Here is an 18,617-nt window from a genome sequence, read left to right on the forward strand (position 1 = left end):
ATCTTTTATGAATTGTTCGTTCACGTTTCATGGCCATATTTAATATGCTGCGCTCCAAAAGCAGTCCTTAAATTTCATCATATACATAATTACATATCAGTTATGGTGTAGCTTCTTATACATTTTGATAGTTTTCTTTAGTAATTCTTATATTAACACACAAAAAATGTTTTCTTTAACTTTTTTGTTTCTTTCTGTTTATTTTTTTTTTTTTGGGTTTTTGTAGTTTTCTTGTTTTGAATGTTTTGTTTTGTTTTGTTTTTTGTATAATATTTTGTATATTATTTATTTATTTAAATAGTAGGTAAAAAAGCTCTGACAAGGCGCTTGACTTAACTGGCAACAGAAGCTACAAAAGCTTTTGGCAAAGATCTACAACTCAAGGACGAAACCAAGCACGATAAATAATGGATAGAACTCAAAAAGAAGGAGAACAGCTATCCTCGAAATTCCGAGTTCCTTATATCCATGCAGATTTTGAGCTGAAATTTGGATGAATTCGAGTGAATTTGAATTAAATGCCGATTCGATATGCTTCGTATGAGAAAAGGACAAAAGCAATTGCAGATTGGAAAGAGAGAGATTAACAGACGGACTCTCTGCAGGGATATAATTCAATATATATATTGGATGTTGTGTATATATAAGTTGTTTATAGTTTTTCATTTGGTTTTTATTCGTGTAGACAAAAAAAAAGAACTTACTTACACAATAATTACATATACATATTTTATTATTTAAATAATTTTTGATTTCTTACTTACAACTTGGTATTTGTTTTTGTTTTTCTTTTTTGTTTTTATACACACACATATAAAATCTAATTAAAAAAAAAACGACACGGGAGAAAATACTTTAAAAATATATCATTGAGTACATAATTTCAATTTGTGTTTTTTTTTGTTTGTCATGAAATGGAACTAAAATTATATAAAGTGAAATGAAAATAAAAGTACAATTGTTTTGGCATTTTCATAGTTGTTGTTTTGGGTATTTCGATAGTAGTTGCATAACAATCGATGTTATCTTTGGCGTACTATCGATAACATTGATAATTGTGCAACTATTGATACACACACATAAGAATTTGTTGAATACACATTCATATATTATTATTATATTGTTATCAACTTCATTTCCATTTTCAATATCAATTTCATTTTCAACTTTAATTTCAATCTAAACCATGTACATTGAGCATTTCGATTACAACTATCGTTAGATTAGATAACTATTTATTCGTACTGCGCATTAAGTATATCAATTTACCAATAGGAAACCAAATCTTAACTAAAATGCAATTTTCAAATCATGTGATGCTGTGTGTGTGTTTTGCAAAAGTCTTTTCTTTCAGTGTATTTAAGTACGTACTACGAAATGTGAGACAGAGAGAGAGAGAGAGAGAAAGAGGGGAAAAGAATAATCGATGATGTAAGAAAACTTAATGTTACAACTTATTTATGGCATGTTTAAGTTAGTTAAACTAATGTTTAGTTGATTCTCTCTTAAATTTTGCTCTCGTTTTTTTTAAATGCTAAATAAATGTATTTATTTTTGTTGTTGTTCATTTTGTTTTCATTCATGTTGTAAGGCATTAATAATTTAAGTTTATGTTTAAGTTTAAGTTTTAATGTTCAACTTAACCTACATGTTTGCTTGAGCGATAGAGAGAGACAGACAGACAGAAAGAGAGAGAGAGAGAGAGGGAAAAGTGAAACTCAAAAAAGCTTTGCAGTGAACAGAAGAGTCAAGCAACATGGACATATGAGTGTGTGTGTGTTTGTGATTTTTGTTGTTGTTGTTGTACTGAGCTTAAAAATATTCTATTTAGTTTAATATGTTTATCGTATCGTAATATAGTTAGACAAAACTAAAGAAAACAAAAACTGAACTCAGATGCCAATCGAAATCGGTTTACATACATATTATATATATATATACTATATATCATTATTATGTGCTGTTCCCAGCAGCTTTTGGCTTTGGTTTTCCGTCCACTTTCCGCTCTTAGAAGTAGATTTCTTTTCTCTTTTGTTTTTTTTTTGGGTACATCATCTTCTATGTGGTTTTGCATCGTCATTTCATATTCTTATATATTTTCTTTGTTATTGTTTTTAGTTTTGTTTCATTTTGTTCAATACTATTCTCAGTTGCAATTTTTGTGCACATCGTTTCGTTCTTTCGTACTCCAAAGAAATTCAGCTTACACCGCCGAATTTTTGCCAATTATTTCGCCGCTGCGCGAATGCACGAAACGTCCATCAAACTCGATGGTTGAGTTCTGTTTAATGCTGCCGGTGGGTGTGCGCAGTGGCTCCTTTTCGTCCCTGCGAAGATAAGTGAGAGAAATGCTTAAAATAAGTGTTGCAAAATGACTGCAAAGCTGCGGCTTAGAGTCAGAATTAGAGGCGAACATATCAAGCTAATTGCTACAACACTCAAGGCTAAGCTAGAGCATAGAAAATATAATTGCTAGAGCACTCAAGACAAAGCAATAGAGCATATGCAAGCTAATTGCTACAACACTCAAGCTTAAGCTAGAGTGCGTAAAAGTTAACGGCTACAACACTCAAGCTTAAGCAAAATCATATCAAAGTTAACTGTTACAACACTCAAGGCTAAGCTTAAGCTAATTGCTACTTACCGCTGGAGAGGAACAACTGCTTGCTTTCTTCAGAGTTGGACAACAAGCAGTTAACCCTCTGCCGACTCTAAGGACAACAAGCAGTTGACCCTCTGCGATGCGAAAACAAAAGAAAGAGAGAGAGAGAGCAAGCTACATACATGCTGTGCTGTGATGATCAAGGACTATGAATAGTGTTGGAAAACGAAAGGAAATGATAAAGACAAACAACTACAAGAGAAAGAGAGCAGGAAGAGGAGCAAAGAGAGAGAGAGAGAGAGCGAGCGAGAGAGATAGACTGATATATATAGAGGAATGTACGTACAATGGCGATGTCACTGGTGAGCCGCCGAGCTTAACTGGCGGCGGCAGTGGTAACGGTGATGGTGGCGGCTCCTTAACCAGCTGTCCACTGCAATAAGGTAGCGGGAAACGCCAACCGTAAAGACTGCTTGGTTAGATGGTAATTTGGTTGATTTTGGTTTTTGTTTTTCATTTTTCATTTTTGAATTTCGATTTTTTTTTTATTTTACAATTTTTTTTGGATTTTGTGTTGTGGATGTTGGATGTTGGATATTCGGATACGAGTTAAGAGAATCGAGAGAGAGTATAGATAGTATATGGAGTTGGTAAATGTGATGAAGACAATGATAAGAGGCAATGATTTTGAATGTGAATGTTAATGAGTGTTTGAATGTGAATGTGAATGAGTATCGTGATGGATGGCAAATAAGGTGACACAAATGATAGATGTAATAATATGTATATAAAGTTGACACACAAATACAAATATTAACATTAAAGTAACATCAAAAATGGTTCTTTGTAGTTTTTGGCAGCCAGTACGAAAAGTTTTACGAAGGCACTTGGCAAATGAGATGGAAGCTAGACTTTAAGAAAGAGCAACAGGTAACTGGCTGCATACTTATCGATATTTCTATCGATATATTTTTTGTTCAACTACAGCTGACTTCGAATCGGATTCCACAACGTTTAATGAGTGATTAAAATGAATTACTATCGATATTTAATTACTAAAATGCGTATGTATAGGAAAAGCTTCTAAATTGTCATCGATATCGATATCGATTAGTGATAAACTACAGTGGAATTCGACTAAAGCAGACACACACAAACAACAAAGGAAAAACAGTGTTGGCTAATGAAAATATCGAAACATATCTCGAAATAAGCTTAAAGTGTTCTTTGTCGGGATTTTTTGTGGGAAACCAAAAGTACAAAATTATAAGAGTGTGGAGTTTGGATTTGTATTGTGTTTTGGTGTACAAACAATTAATATTGCACTAAAAATGAAATAAACTTAAAGTGGAATTCAGTGTTTTGGCATGAGATTAAAGTTGTGGCAAATTTTTTTATTATTTTCGATTTTCGATTTACGATTTTTTCGTGTTCATTTTCAATTTGCAGTTTTCGATTTTTCGTGTTTATTCTCAATTTGGAGTTTTCGATTTTCCAATTCTTTGTTTTAATTCAAAATTTGGAGCTTTCAATTTTTAGATTCAATTTTTAATTTCAATGTGGAGTTTTCGATTTTTCAATTTTGCGTTTTAATTTTAATTTAGAGTTTTCGATTTTTCGCATTCATTTTCAAATTCAATTTGTAGTTAAATTTAGTTTGGTTAGACGAATATTAAAGAGTTTCGATTAAACAATAGAGATTTTGGACGCGCATAAACCCAATTGTACTCGAAGTCCGGATGTTGAGAATTTTGGCTTTGGTAATTTTCGAAATTTCAAGTTTTTGTATAGGTTTTAATTCGATTTTTGTTTTTTTTTTGTAGCGGTACAAATCGAAAGGAGGTAGAAATAAATGAAACAAAAGAAAAAGGAAAGATGTAGAAACTTTAGGATTTTCATTTCATTTCATTTTTTAGTGCAATATTCATTGGGGTAACTCAGAAGTAATTCGAAATTTGAAGAATCTAAAAATTTGTTGCTTACCTGCCGAGTTTCGCCTCGTCATCGATCTCCGATGGCGATCGCTTGGCCTTGCGGCACATGGCGGCCATGACACCCATGTGTACCGTTATGCAGCAAAGCAGATCCACGATGAAAAGAAGAAGCATCACGCCCCCAACGGCGATGCCCACAATGGCGGCCGAGGAGAGAACTGGACGATCAGCGACTTGGATGACATCGATACCTAAATTTGATGTTGTTGTTGTTGTTGTGAGTGAGTGCAAGATCGGGCAGAGAGTGAGAGAGAGAGAGAGAGAGAGAGAGAGAGAGCGGGTAGGTGCGAAGAGTTGGGAAGGGTGGCAATTGATTAGTAAATTGTCATTCAAATCTTGCATAATTAATAGATCGATTATATAGTAGATATATATATAGAGTATATATTTAACTGTATACTAAGATAAGTACTTCAACTATATAGCATACTTTTGCACTTTTGACTGCATTCCACGCTCTTCCACATGGAATACACCCAAGTTAGTGTAACTAACTCAAGATCGCTACGATCCATAAATATATTGTATATATTATGTATATATTAATAACTCGAGTTGCCTTAAATGTTGTTGTTTTCGGGGTATATTACGAAATCTGTAACTGTTTGTTGTTCATTGAGTCTTTTGGAGTTTTTGTACAAACATATTTTACATTTTTGTGTGTGTATTTTGGAGAGAAATTCAAAAAATAATAAAAGAGAAATATAATATAAGATTTGTTTAGCTAGCAAAGTGTTTCGGCAAGCCGAGCATTTTTTATACGCTTGATGAGGAAATATTTATTATTCATAGAAGATCGATAATTATATAGTGCGGACTTAAGCCGATTATTATTAAATCACATGCAATTCATTTTCCACCTCAGCAAGCGCATCGAAATTTGAATCAAGTTTTTCGAAAACAAGCAAAATAATAAGTTCATACAGTAAAGCTAAAAAAAAAGTCAGTATATAAAATATTAATGTACACCAATTGTTGCCATAATCGAAATAATAAGCATTTTCGATAACTTATCGATAAAAATTGTTAAGACAAAATCAACACAAAAAATTCAAAGTCAAATTCAAATAAAACATGCAGCCTTCTTTTGTTGGGAAGCGGGATCGAGAGAGAGAGAGAAATCTTTATATATAAGAGAAACTTGGGGAAAGTGTGAGAGAGAGAGAGAGAAAGTGAGAAAGCGCACTGAGAATTCGTTTTGCTAAAATTACAAGTAAATAAGCCAATAAGCCAAACAAAAAAAATTTACAAGCAAAAGCATTTCAACTTAGGAATTAATTTCAAGTACAAGTGTGGAGAATACTAATAAGCGTTTTGTGTGTGAACGATAACGATAACGATAACCATAACGATAACACTTAATATAGAATTCATAAAGTACAAATACAAATACAAAATTGATCGGTGCGCTTCGTTTACCAATTGCAAAAGAATTCGAACAGAATTGATTTTTAGTTACAAAACGATTTATCGATTATCGAAAATATTATTATAATAATTATAAGTATTTAATTGTATTAAATATATTTAAATTATTGTTTTGCTTTCTTTGGGTTTTTCGTTTGGTTTCTTTAAATAATTGTAAGTATTTTGTTAGTGACGTTTGTAGTCGATGCATTAGTTATGTGGTTGCTGTTAGTCGATAGATATCGATATGCATTGGGTGTGTTAATATCGGTTAATTGTGTGTGTGTGTGTGTATTCTCTAGATATTATATTATTTAACAAACTAATTTGTTGCATATTATCCATATTACCTGTTGGCAGCTGTGCGACGTCTTTACTTTAAATTCTCTTGTTTTTCTATTAGTTTCGATACATCGATATACTTATCGATTACACACACAGCCACACACACTCGCACACATTGAAGAGACGAGCTTTGATTTTGTTAAAGTTGTTTCTTTATTACCCAAAATGAACTGCTTACTTCTTAAGAATTATTCTTTTCGGTTTTTTGTTTTGTTATCGATTTGTTTTTCATTTCTTTTTATAAGATTGCTTACAACATTTATGACACTTATGCGGTTTTTTAGTTTATTTTTCCTTTTTTTCGTGTAGTTGTGTATTACGGATGTGATGTGTGTGTGTGTGTTCACAATTTATTGCGAATATATATTTAGTTATGTTTTCTCATGCTTATTATCGAGCTTGGCTTTCATGCGTGTCAAACACATTTACACATGTAGGTGAGAGAACGCGTAGCTAAACTGCTTGCTCAACTGCTTGACAGCTGCTAATCGTGGCATAAAACTTATGTACAGTTGCTGATACGATAAACTGCTTGCTCAACTGCTTGACAGCCTCTCTCGGCGATTCTCAATATGTAGTGCTGGCCAGTCATTTCTATTTATTATAATTCTTATACCATTTCATTAAAACTATTATTTCTTCTCTCGTATTTAACTAGTGTATTTATGCCTCACAAAGCTAGTTAAAAAAAAATGAATGAACAACAATAAATCGATCTGCTCAGCAACGTTAGGCGGGCTGAATTATTCTCACTAACTATATATTGTATTTATATAACTTTTGTATATTATAAGTTATAAATGGAATTACGTTTTTATCGATAGATATCGTTATACTCGCATATACATATATATGTATACATATATATTTAGCTAGAAAAAGTTGTTTTTTTTTTGTTGCTTACTAAAAATTGTATACAGGAATAATTTGTCTAAGTTGAACTTGTTTTATATATATATATGTATATGTATATGTATGTGTAGTTCAATGAGCACATTCTTTAAGCTTAATACACCATGTGAAACAAATTCGTTAGTTGGAAACATCATTTTTCTTTTCGTTAGGTGGAAGGGGGATAGGAGAAAGGATTTGCTATATAGTCCAGTGTAGTCATTGATGTATTTGGTTTTTTTTTTCTTTTAACATATTATACTTTCAGTTACTTATTGTCCCCTTAACGTATACATTCAATGGTCGAAACAAAAACTAAACCACAAATCTGAAACTGACACAATTTGGATTGCATTCAAGTGGTAAACGGTGGAGTTCTTCACAACAACAAATAAAATATATTGGATAACAGGAAAGAACAGTTATAATCGGAAAACCGATTATATTAAACCCCTACAGATCATCTGTTTGTAATCTAATATAATTTGACTAAATTTCATCGAGAGATTCGTAAAAAGAAACTATTTTTTTTTTTGTATACATCAATATAAATTTCCATTACATTATTATATAATTAAAATTCAGTGATCCAGTTGGTTCCCTTTATGTGAGCTATAAATTGAGCAAATGTTTGCAAATCAACAAAGAAATTCTGTAAATTTCAAATATTTTCTATAATTTTCTCCTTTTGTTTTCAAGTGTTTGTAAGAGTCTCTAAAATTTTGGGTATATTTGTTTTTATAATTGGCAGTGTGTATTTTCGATTGCGTATCAGCTTGGAAAGTTGTGTTTAGGGATTGCGATTTATTTGGGATATCTTCGAACCGAAGCTATAAACTAAATAACTCTTTTTTGAATTTAACAATTTTAAGGATTTCTTCTTAGCTTTCTGGACATACCGAGTATGATGAATATGTTTACTTTTTTTTTTTAGTATTTTCATATTTTATGCGTTTTTTTTTGTTGGTTGTTTCCTTTTGGCATTTAGCATTTGTATTTTGTACATTGAATGGAATCATATATAGCGCACATATTTAATGTTAAACACGCTACTGATATTTTATCATATGTATTTGTAGTATTTTGAATGCTGCTGTTTTTCATTATTTAGTATATAGTATTTATGTAGTATGCATGACTGTGGTATGTATTCTTTTTTTAATTGATTCTTTTTCCATTTGGTAATTGTCTCACTTAATATTATTTACAGTTCACGTCACGTTGTTAAAAGAGTAAAAAGAGTAAGACGAAAAAAAAAAACAACAACACTAGAGAACAACAAAAACTTGCAGCACATCGTTCGTTATCATCTTCCTCGTGTGTGTGATCCGTGTGTAAAATCCGGGCACTGCTTTACAGCTGTATCGTTTAAGCAGTGCGCGTCGTCAGCGGCAGCGACAGCAGCAGCAGGAGCGGCAGCAGCAGCAACTGTGGTGCAGTGATTGTTGTTGTGGCAAGCAGTGTTGTGGTCGTGGACAGTGCTCGTGTGGCACTGCTTGATGAATACGGATAGGGTTTGTCTGTATTTATCAGGCGGGTGGGGGGATCAGATTCACATTCGTGTTCAGATTGAGGTTGAGGTTCAGGTTCGGGTTTAATTTGAGTGGCATTTTTACAGTGGCATTTTATTGTTTTGTTTTCGGGTATTTGAAATGGTATTTTTTTTGTCGTTTCATTTTTAGCATTCAATTTGGGATTTAGATTCGTTTTTAAAATTGTTTTTGTATTTTGATGTAGTTGTTGTTGTTGTTTGGCATTGCACACACAGCGTAAAAGAGAGAAAAACAAAGAAAAGTAGTAGAAGAAAAAAGGAAGAAAAGGAAACACACAAAAGAAGATTTTTTGTTGGTTTCTTTCATTTGCTTGCAGTGAAATTATTTAGTAAGCTTATCGGATATAATTGACGACTGCAACAAATTGACGGGCGACGATGACGACGACGACGACGACGAAAGTTAACACAGAATGTGAGTCTGTGTGGGTATGTGTGTGTGTGATTGTTTTTGAGTGAGGTTAGTTTGTTGGTTGGTTAGTTTTGGCTTTGCACTGCTTGCACTGCTTGCGTGTTATCGACTATCAGGGAGAGTTGACACAGTTGAGTTATGTATGTAAGTGTGTGTTTGTTTGTTACGACTATGACTATTAGTAATATTATTATATTTTAGTATTAATATATGTATAAAAAATATCTATGTAGTTTTATTAATATCATACTTAGATGCAGTTAACTATAATTAGTCGAAATTATAAGGAAATTATTGTTTAGTACTAAAAGCGTGATGAAGAGAGCGAGCGAAAGAGCGAGTGAGATGAATGTAGTCGATATGCACAAACACACACACGCATACACAGTCATAGACACAGACACAGATACTGAGAGTGAGAGAGATGAGAGCAAAGAGAGCAAAACAGCAAGCAGCTAACTAAGAGACAGAACAAAAAGAAAAAAAAACATAGAGATGAGAGAAACAGAGTCACAACAGATGAGAGAGACAGAGAAACAACAAAAACGATACTGAGAGATCAACGGCTAAGCCGAAGTTTTAATACCCTCACCGATAAAGTCGCAACTACTGAAAAATAGTTTGCTTTCGACTTTTATTCGGTTCGGTTTGGAAATGAGTTTGCATTTGGTTTTTATTTGTATTTAATATTTATTTTCATTAATTATTTCTCGAATTTTTAAATTTAATTATCATTTCGCTTAATTCAAAAATTGTAACTAAGAAAAATGTTGTTGACACAGTAAATACAAAGGAAAGAAAATGTAGAATACACAATACAAAAAAATATATATATATGACGAATTACTTAATTGTTTGTTTTGATTTGTTTAAGATCTAGAAATATTACAATTAACAAAATGATTTCATTATTATTATTATGATTATTCGTTATTAATAATATCGATTAAAATTACGCATTACAATAAGTTGTTGTTTAAATTTAAAATTCAAATGTGATGAATGCACACACAAAAATATAAAAATTATATATGTATTATATGTTGAAATAAAGTTGGGATTATTTAGACATTATCGAGTGGTTGGTCGTGTGTGTGTGTGAATTTAATATTATTTAATAATTAAGTAAATGCTTACGAATTGTATTTAAAAAAAATAATGTGATAGAAAAAAGTTTAAGCTTAGCAACCGAGAGCGACGATCGATATTGCTTCAGTTCGAAAATCCCTTTATTTTGGCATCTGTTGGTCACACTTTTTCGCAATATTTATCGTTGTTCTCAGGGCTAAGCCAAGTTCAGACGCGCTCTGAGAGGAACACACACATACTAAACAGAGAATACAAAACACGCACAAAACACAAAGAGAGCAAGCGAGTGTTTATGAATGAGGGAGGATATTGAGAGAGCGAGAGCGAGAGAGTGAGCGTGAGAGGTTCTCTCATGGGGAGTACAACAACGAGTAAGCATACACTGAGAGTGTGCGATAGAGTGTGAGGAATAATTTGATGGATGTTGTGCCTCAATGTTATTGGACAAAAGTTGCCTATAAAATCATTTATTGATTGGATAAACGGACGATTTATTCTTTCAAAAGAGAGCGTTTTCGGCCTTGGAATGTAAATCACGATTCGTTTGTTGTGTGACCAAAGACAGAGAGAGAGACAGAGAGATATTTTTGGGGGGGGGGGATGGAAGAAAGGGTCTTTGAGTTAGGGGTTAGCTTGAACGCAAACAACGCACAAAAGCATGCAACAAAAAGTAGTTTTTGAATCGATTCGATCAGATCAAAAATAATATGAGTAACTAAATAATAAAAGGGGTTGGCAAAAAATATATATTATATGTTGTATATATATGGATTACTATAGATATTTATAGTTATGTTTAGCACACACACACAAAACAAATCAATTCAAATCAAATCAAGACAGTATAAATAGGAGAAAAGTTTAGCAGTAGAAGAAGTACTAAAAAACAAAAAGAAGGTAAGGCAATTGAAAACGCAAAAAAATAAACACTACAAAAATGTATGCAAAGTTATTGTACTCGCTATTGAATTGAATTTGAGTAATTGCTTCGTATATATAAATTATATGATATGTAGATACACACACATATAAGAGTATATGTTCTATACGATCAAAAAATAGTATCGGATATATATATATATGTATATATTTGTATATAAATGTAGATAGAAAGATATTCATAGATAGTATGCATGTATTTCAAGAGGATTTCTGTGTTTCTGAATTACTTTTTTGTTGTTGTTTTGTGTTTACTGAACTTATCGATTGTCGATTTTAAGGTTTAGATTTATCGATCAATTGATGGGGACAAGGGCGTGGAAAAGGTTCTTCGTTTACACTAACATTGAGGCTAGGACACTAAGTAAAGTTATGCTTATTGTTGTGGCCAGCGCAATGATTGTTGTTGTTGCTGTAGTAGTTGCTGTTGTTGATGTTGTTGTTGTGGTTGTGAGATGTTTGTGTAGCGAACTGACGCCGGAATTGTAGCCGGCCGAATACAGCAATGTGCTAAGATTATTATTGGCAGAATCGGACTCACCTCGTGTCGTCTTCATAATAATCGATGCCGGCGATGAATATCCGATCTCATTGTGCGCCTTCAATTCGATGCGATAGTACGTGTTGCCGCTCAGATCGGTCATCTGATACGATGTCGTCTCCACCACCTCAATTGTGTTGCACTGATTCTCCAGTTCGTTCCAGGTGCCGGCTATTTTAACGCCCTGTTAAACACAAGTGTTTGCAATTTAGATTTAATTCAATATGCAAGTGCTGGATATTATAGTAACAAAAGTTTAAAATATCTTTCATCAGTTCTCCCATTTACTTTCCAAAACAATACTTGCTTCCGCTTAATGTTTGTGTTAATAGTATGTCGCTAGTTTCAGCTTTTGCTCTTACTATCGCTTACTATCGGTTTACAATCTTGATTTTCGTTACATGCCCTAGCTTCATATCTTCTTACTATCGGTTACTATCGGAATATAACACGTGCTTAAAAGGTCTTTAACTAGCTCTTGAATAATTTTAGCTGATAACAATTATTATTATTTTGCAATTATCATTTATTCTACTACTTTCTCATCATCTTTTTGCTCAACTAATTATTACTTTGCAATTATCATATTTTATAACTAAGTCAACTTCTGAATATAAATGCATATTGATAGCTGCCTAATCTCAACCATTCTAGCTACTAACCAGTCAAAAACATTACTCTTCTCTTCACTTACCGGACAGTACTTGATCTGGTAGCGATCGATGGGCTCGCCATTGTCGGCTGGGACGCCCCAGCGCAGTTCAAAGTGATCGGAGTAGGGTGAAACAACGACGGGTTCCTCTTTGTCGTTCTGGACGGGGCTGTGCAGTGGCTTTGGCTCCTCGGGCGCGGAGCGACGTGGCGTCGACTGCTGCTGATTGACGCCCCAGTTGCCGAGACCCACTTGATTGCGGGCGGCAAAGCGGAAGTTGTAAACGGTCTGTGGCCTTAGACCCTCAACGATGTAGGGCGAGTCGGGGGACCAGCTGCGATTCAATGCGGTTGACCAATCGGGATTCCCAGACTCCTTGTACTGCACACTGAATGCGAGAATGGGCAAACCCAGTTCTGTGGCCGGTCCGATGATCTCAAAGGTGATGGTGGTGGCGGTCAATTGACGTGGCCGGGCGGTGGTGACCGAGTCGGGAATGCGTGCCTCCTTCAGTTGCATGTCGTGCTCGGCGGTGCCGTGAATGTTCGTTGCCACACACTTGTACGCCGAATAATATTGCCGAGTCACGGGATGGACAATGAGATCGCTGCGTGGTCCGGTGCCCTCGATCTTCAGGTTCGTATCGAACAGATCCTTGATGTTCCTGCCATTCCAACGCCATTCAATCGTAGCATTCGGTATACCCATGGCCAGACAGCTCAGATTGGCGACACGTTGCTCCCAGCTGAACACTGGCGGCAGATCCTTCATGTGACTGAAGTCTGGGGGGAATTCGACGGCAATGTGTCCGGTCTTGTAGGCGGTGTCCCCCTTGTTGGTGGCAATGCACTGATACAATCCATCGTCCTGACGCGTCGACTTCATAATGCGCAGCGTGCCGGAGCTCTCGCCACGTTCTTCGTCCTTGTGCTGTTCGAGGGAGATGCGTGCATCGTCCGATTGGAAGCCGGCGACAAAGGGTTCCTCGCTACCCCAACGACGGAAGGTAATCGCCGGTGCGGGACGTCCGCGTGCCCGACACGTGATGGCAATCTCCTTGCCGGTGACGCCAGTGACGTTGTAGAGCTCATAGACAGCGGGACGGACGAGGACATTCAGTTTGGTCTTCTGGTCGACTAGGCCGGCGGCATTCTTCGCCATGCACGTGTAGGTGCCATAATCCTCCTGCATCACCGAGCTGATGGTCAACAGTCCCGTCTGTGGATTTACCTGGAAGCGATCCGCTTCAGCGACATTCTGTTGCGCCGAGTCACGAATCCAGCTAATCTCTGGCACCGGTTTTCCCGTCGCTGTGCAATTCGCCGCAAATGGTTTGCCCTCCACAGCCTCGAGGGTTGTGGCCAAATGCGTAATCACCGGGGTAATGTAGACCTCAACACGAATGGTGCGCTCGAGGAGCTCGCCAGTGTCGATGACAGCAGCGCGGCAAGTGTAAATTCCATCATCAGTCTCCGCGACGTTGCGCACCAAAAGTCCATTCGCTTGCACCACATGCTTGGCGTCGTTGCGAATCTGCAAGGTATCGGAAATTGTTAATTTCGAACTATTAATTTAGTTACTTAAGTTCACTTACGGGATCGCCATTGCGGAGCCAATCGATGGTCGGATTAGGGTCAGCTTTCACTTCGCATGTGATCGTATAGTCGCTGCCCAAAATTGGGAATTGATTCTCCGGTGCATTCGTCCAGGTAATGGCAACTGCAAGAGAGCGAAAGAGGGAGAGAGTGTGGGTTAAATTTTGGTTAGTTATTGTTGGCTGCACATGGCGTATACGTAATGCCTGTCAGAGACACATGAAAGCAATTCAAGCATCAAGCGCAAAATCCAAAGATATTTGCGCGAATTTGTTAGCACAACTCGGAAGACTTGCCTTCTGCCTTCGGTCCCTTCTTTCCCTTTCCCTTAACTTGCCACAATTCTCGCTATGCGCTCCAAGGGTCACTAACGAGCCGGACGTCGAGGCATGCCAATAAATCTCTGTTGCAGCAACAGCAACAGCAGCAGCGAACAGAAATTGAAAAAATTGCAAGCTAAAATTCCTAAATCAAATACTTGCGCACAATCCAAACACAAACAGGCAACAGAGCAAAACAACAACAACAACAGCATGGACCCTGATGGGGTCCTGGACAAACCAGTCACCCATTCAACCAGTCAGCCAGTCAGCCAGCAAATCGAAGCTCAGGGGCCAGCCAAAGTTAAGGCGCAAAGTGAAATATTTTACACATCAAACTGTTTAATATCAACAGCACAAGCTGTAAAATGCAGTTGTCCAAGGAGTTGGGTGGTGGCGTGGAGGGGAGTGAAGCTACCCCTCACGTTGGGCGCCACAAAACATAGTATATCCTTGTGCCATGTGACTTTAACGGAATTATTTCACAAGCAAACCATCAATTTAAAATTATGCTCGACAACTTGGAAAGCGGAGGAGGAACGTTAAACTAGTAAGAAAGCTATAGTCGAGTGTGCTCGACTGTGAGATACCCGCTACGTATTTTGAATAACAGCAAAACTGTGTGGTATTATTCTTAAAATATATCACAAAAATACTAAAATATACCAACTGCAATATTTGGTATATTGATATAATACTACCTTCAAAATGCGGAATTCTTAGAATATACCAAATTAATATACCACAAAAATACAAAGCCTGTATTTGGTATATTAGCGTAATCCTACATTCAAAATGCTGCATTCCTAAAATATACCAGATTAGTATACCGCCAAAATACTAAAATAAATGCCAAGGGCTTTATTTGGTATATTGCGATAGTGCAGCATTTTAAATATACCATGTAGTACACAATACAAATATACTAAAATATACCAATATGTGTATTTGGTATATTGTATTGTATATAAGTACAAAATATATCGGATTGTCAGCTAAAGCCATTAAGACCCATAGTAAGTTGGCCTTTTTTGCCATAAAATTACGCTTTATGGGGTTGGAGATGATTTCTTCTGCCTGTTACAAACATTTCATAGAAGCACAATGTTAAAATACCTTTCAACCCTACGAGTAGCGGGGTATAAAAATGTTAACTGAAAGTTGAATTATTTAAATGATTTGCAATGAACTATAAAATTCAACATAGTTTGCTATTAGATTAAGAACTTGCCGCTTGGAGCTCAACTCTTGTAGGCTGTGGTTTCAGTTTTTGTGTTTGGTGTTTGGTCATCAGGTGTTGGCGATTGCAACTCGGAAGCGAAAGGCGTGCCCCGAGCTGCAAAAGAAGTTAGAGTTTTGCACTCATTTCCGCAGCGGAAATTGTGCAGATCGTTTTGCGGGCAACGAAGACTGGGATGGAGAGTGAGGGTTGAAATATTGCTGCAGTTTGGATTTGCTGAGCTGGCTTTCAGCATGTCTCTGTCTCTGTCTCTCTCTGTGTGTGTTTGTGCAGCTCAAATATTTACAGTTTATTTATAAATCAGTGTAATAACAAGCCATCTGTCTATCTAGCTGCGCTGTCTGTTGACTGTCAAACAGCAAAGCACACACGATGAAGAATGGAGAGTAAGGAAGGGAGATGGAGGTTAAAAGTCTTTTAAGCCAAATCCTAGCTGTCCGGCCTTACGGTTTTTTGGCCAAAGCCAAACGGAAACTTGTGTAAAAACATTTTCTATTTTCCAATTTTATTGGCAGTGCAAGTTCTTTCTGCACTTTCCTCTCTCTCCCTCTTCTCTCTTCGACTCCTGAAAATAAATAAAAGTTGCTGTCGAATTTCCTCTTCAGCTGGACTCACAGTTTGCCCAAAGGCAAACAAACTGCAAGAAGAACCTTGTTGTTGTTGTTGCTGTTGCATTGTCGTTGCGTGTGAGATTTTGTTGTTCAAACACTTTTCGCTGACGTCTGGCAACACAGCAAAAGTAACAGCAACAGCAACAGCAACACACATGAAAAAAAGATGAACTAGTTTACAATTTCATTATTAGTTTGAACAACGACATCGACAACTAGGAAACGACAAGGATACGAAGGACATGCGAAGAGGACACGGCAAAGAAGACATTCCAGAGCAAAAGCAAAAGCAAAAGCAACGTCGCGTCGCCGTTGCAACTTATTGAAAAAGTTGCTGCAACTGCAAAGTGCAAACTGGCAACTGGCAACTGGAACTGCAAGCAAGTGCAGCAAGTTATTAAAAATCAGTTGCAATTGGATTTCGTGAGCCACACACACACACACACACATACCACAATTCACAAATCTCTGTTTACTCTCTTTCCTCCGACACACAATCCTCGCTAAATTCTTGTCCAGTCAAAATCAACTAATGAGCTTAGCTCTTAGCTCAGCCCGCATGCAATATTCAAATATTCAATGCCTTAAAGCTGATTGCTATGGTTGAATGAGCACACAAAAGCTGACTGCTTCAAAGTTGGCCAACAATGAAAAGTGTTTTCAAAGAGAAGCGTAATTTCATTTCAAAACTTGACATTTTTTTAAATAAAATACAATTATAAATTTAAAAATTTAATAAAAAAAAATTTCGTATATGACGGACAAAAACTGATTGCTTGGGAAAATTGCAAAAAAAAAATTCGATTTTTTTTTAAATTGAAACACAACTTTAAATTAACTTTTATCCCGATTACAGAGCTCACAAAAGCTGACTGCTGCTTAGGCTTAGGAAAATGTTTCAAAGTTTGGAAACTATTAAAAGTGTTCTCAAAGAAAAGCGTAAAAACTTGAAATTTTCTAAAATTAAAATAAAATTATAAGTTTAAAGCTGATTGCTATGGTTGAATAAGCACACAAAAGCTAACTGCTTCAAAGTTTGCCAACTATGAAAAGTGTTTTCAAAGAGAAGCGTAATTTCATATCAAAATTTGACATTTTGAAACATTAAAATACAATTATTCAATTTAAATTTATTAAAAATTCTTGATGCATTTGCAGTCAGACAAAAGCTGAATGCTTTGACTTGAGAAGTTAATAAATGTTGTTTGAGAAATTTGGAGTTTTTGAAATTAGATAAAAATAAATTCTTTTAATTCATTTGAATTACAAAAAATTGCAAAATATTCAAGTTTTCATTTTGAAATTTGATAAAGTAAACAAGAGCTTTAAATTAACTTGAAGCCAGTTTAAATATCTTGCTGTGGCATTTTCAATCTCTTCTTTTATGTATTGAGATATCTCATTGGATATTTTTAAATTAATCACTAATTTATATTGTGAATAAATTAATATAAAATAATTGTATTTTTTCTATGGAAATTCTGGTATGCGTATTTCGAGGTTCACCACATAAATTAGCTTTAATTACTCGGCCGAGAAGTTTAGCAGTAAGGGATTAAGATATTTGAATACCACTTAAATGCAGAGTGAGAGAGAGAGAGAGAAAGAGAGAGAGAGAGAGAGAGAGAGAGAGAGAGAGAGAGAGAGAGAGAGAGAGAGAGAGAGAGAAAGAGGGAGAGACATAGAGAGAAAGATGGAGAAAGAGGAGAGAAATCAGCTTAGCCACTTAATAAATGACTGACAGAATGCAACAAAATGTTGCAATTAAAATATTTATCATGAAACCTAAGTAAACAGGCAGACACACGCATTTGTTGTGTTGTGTGTGTGTGTGTGTAATTTATGAAGTTTGAGATTTGCCACATTTTGTGGCAAATGCGCTTTAAGGCCTTTAATAAATGGCTGCATAACGTAGTGGCATATTGATTCAATGCAACACGGAGCGCGGAGCGGAGGGCGTTGACAAGGGCAAGGCATTAACTGTGCAACATGCCACACGGAGAGCACTGCGAGTGGCATGCAGCAGCAGCAGTAACGTGGCATCGTGGTCCAGTGCCGAGAACTTGAAGCACTTTGGCAACATCGGAAGTTGCCAGTTGCCACAGTTGCCGAACGTTGCGCCACTCCCCTCTTTGCCACCGCACGCTGCACAAGTTGCAACGGAAGTTTGTTTGCAGCATATGCATTTATTAAAAGCATAAATATTGAAATATTAAGCTGTGAGTGGCACAAACAACAGAACACACTCGCTCCCTAGTCAAATAGTGTGTGGCAAGCACCTAGAGAAGCTGCAACTTTTGGCCGCCCCTCGAGTCCAAGTAAATGTTGCCGCTGCTGTTGTTGTTGTGGCAAGCTGCAAGAATTGCACGTCGTTCCTGCAATTTGCACTTTGCTTCTGCCATCTTCTCTCTCCCTACTCTCCGCTCT

At 36.1% G+C, this 18,617-nt stretch overlaps 1 protein-coding gene across 7 annotated transcripts in view; it reads right to left on the minus strand.

Moving 5' to 3' along the window:
• Positions 1-1,981: 1,981 nt before the first annotated feature.
• Positions 1,982-18,617, minus strand: part of LOC132795138 (fasciclin-2) — a 104,240-nt gene continuing 87,604 nt past the window's right edge. For 2 of the 7 annotated variants that reach the window (XM_060805635.1, XM_060805633.1), the window contains 6 exons: positions 14,019-14,143; positions 12,467-13,957; positions 11,773-11,956; positions 4,586-4,787; positions 2,949-3,071; positions 1,982-2,327 (listed from right to left, as the gene is read on the minus strand). In XM_060805635.1, the coding sequence (XP_060661618.1) occupies positions 2,204-2,327; positions 2,949-3,071; positions 4,586-4,787; positions 11,773-11,956; positions 12,467-13,957; positions 14,019-14,143 (2,249 nt within the window). In that variant the 3' untranslated portion in view covers positions 1,982-2,203. Of the gene's footprint in view, positions 2,328-2,948; positions 3,072-4,585; positions 4,788-7,340; positions 8,760-11,772; positions 11,957-12,466; positions 13,958-14,018; positions 14,144-18,617 lie in introns of those variants that run through there. The other 5 variants (XM_060805634.1, XM_060805636.1, XM_060805637.1 and 2 more) reach the window with 3 other exon arrangements.

This window comes from Drosophila nasuta, chromosome X, assembly GCF_023558535.2.
Source record: "Drosophila nasuta strain 15112-1781.00 chromosome X, ASM2355853v1, whole genome shotgun sequence".
In the NCBI taxonomy this organism is placed as follows: Eukaryota; Metazoa; Arthropoda; class Insecta; order Diptera; family Drosophilidae; genus Drosophila; species Drosophila nasuta.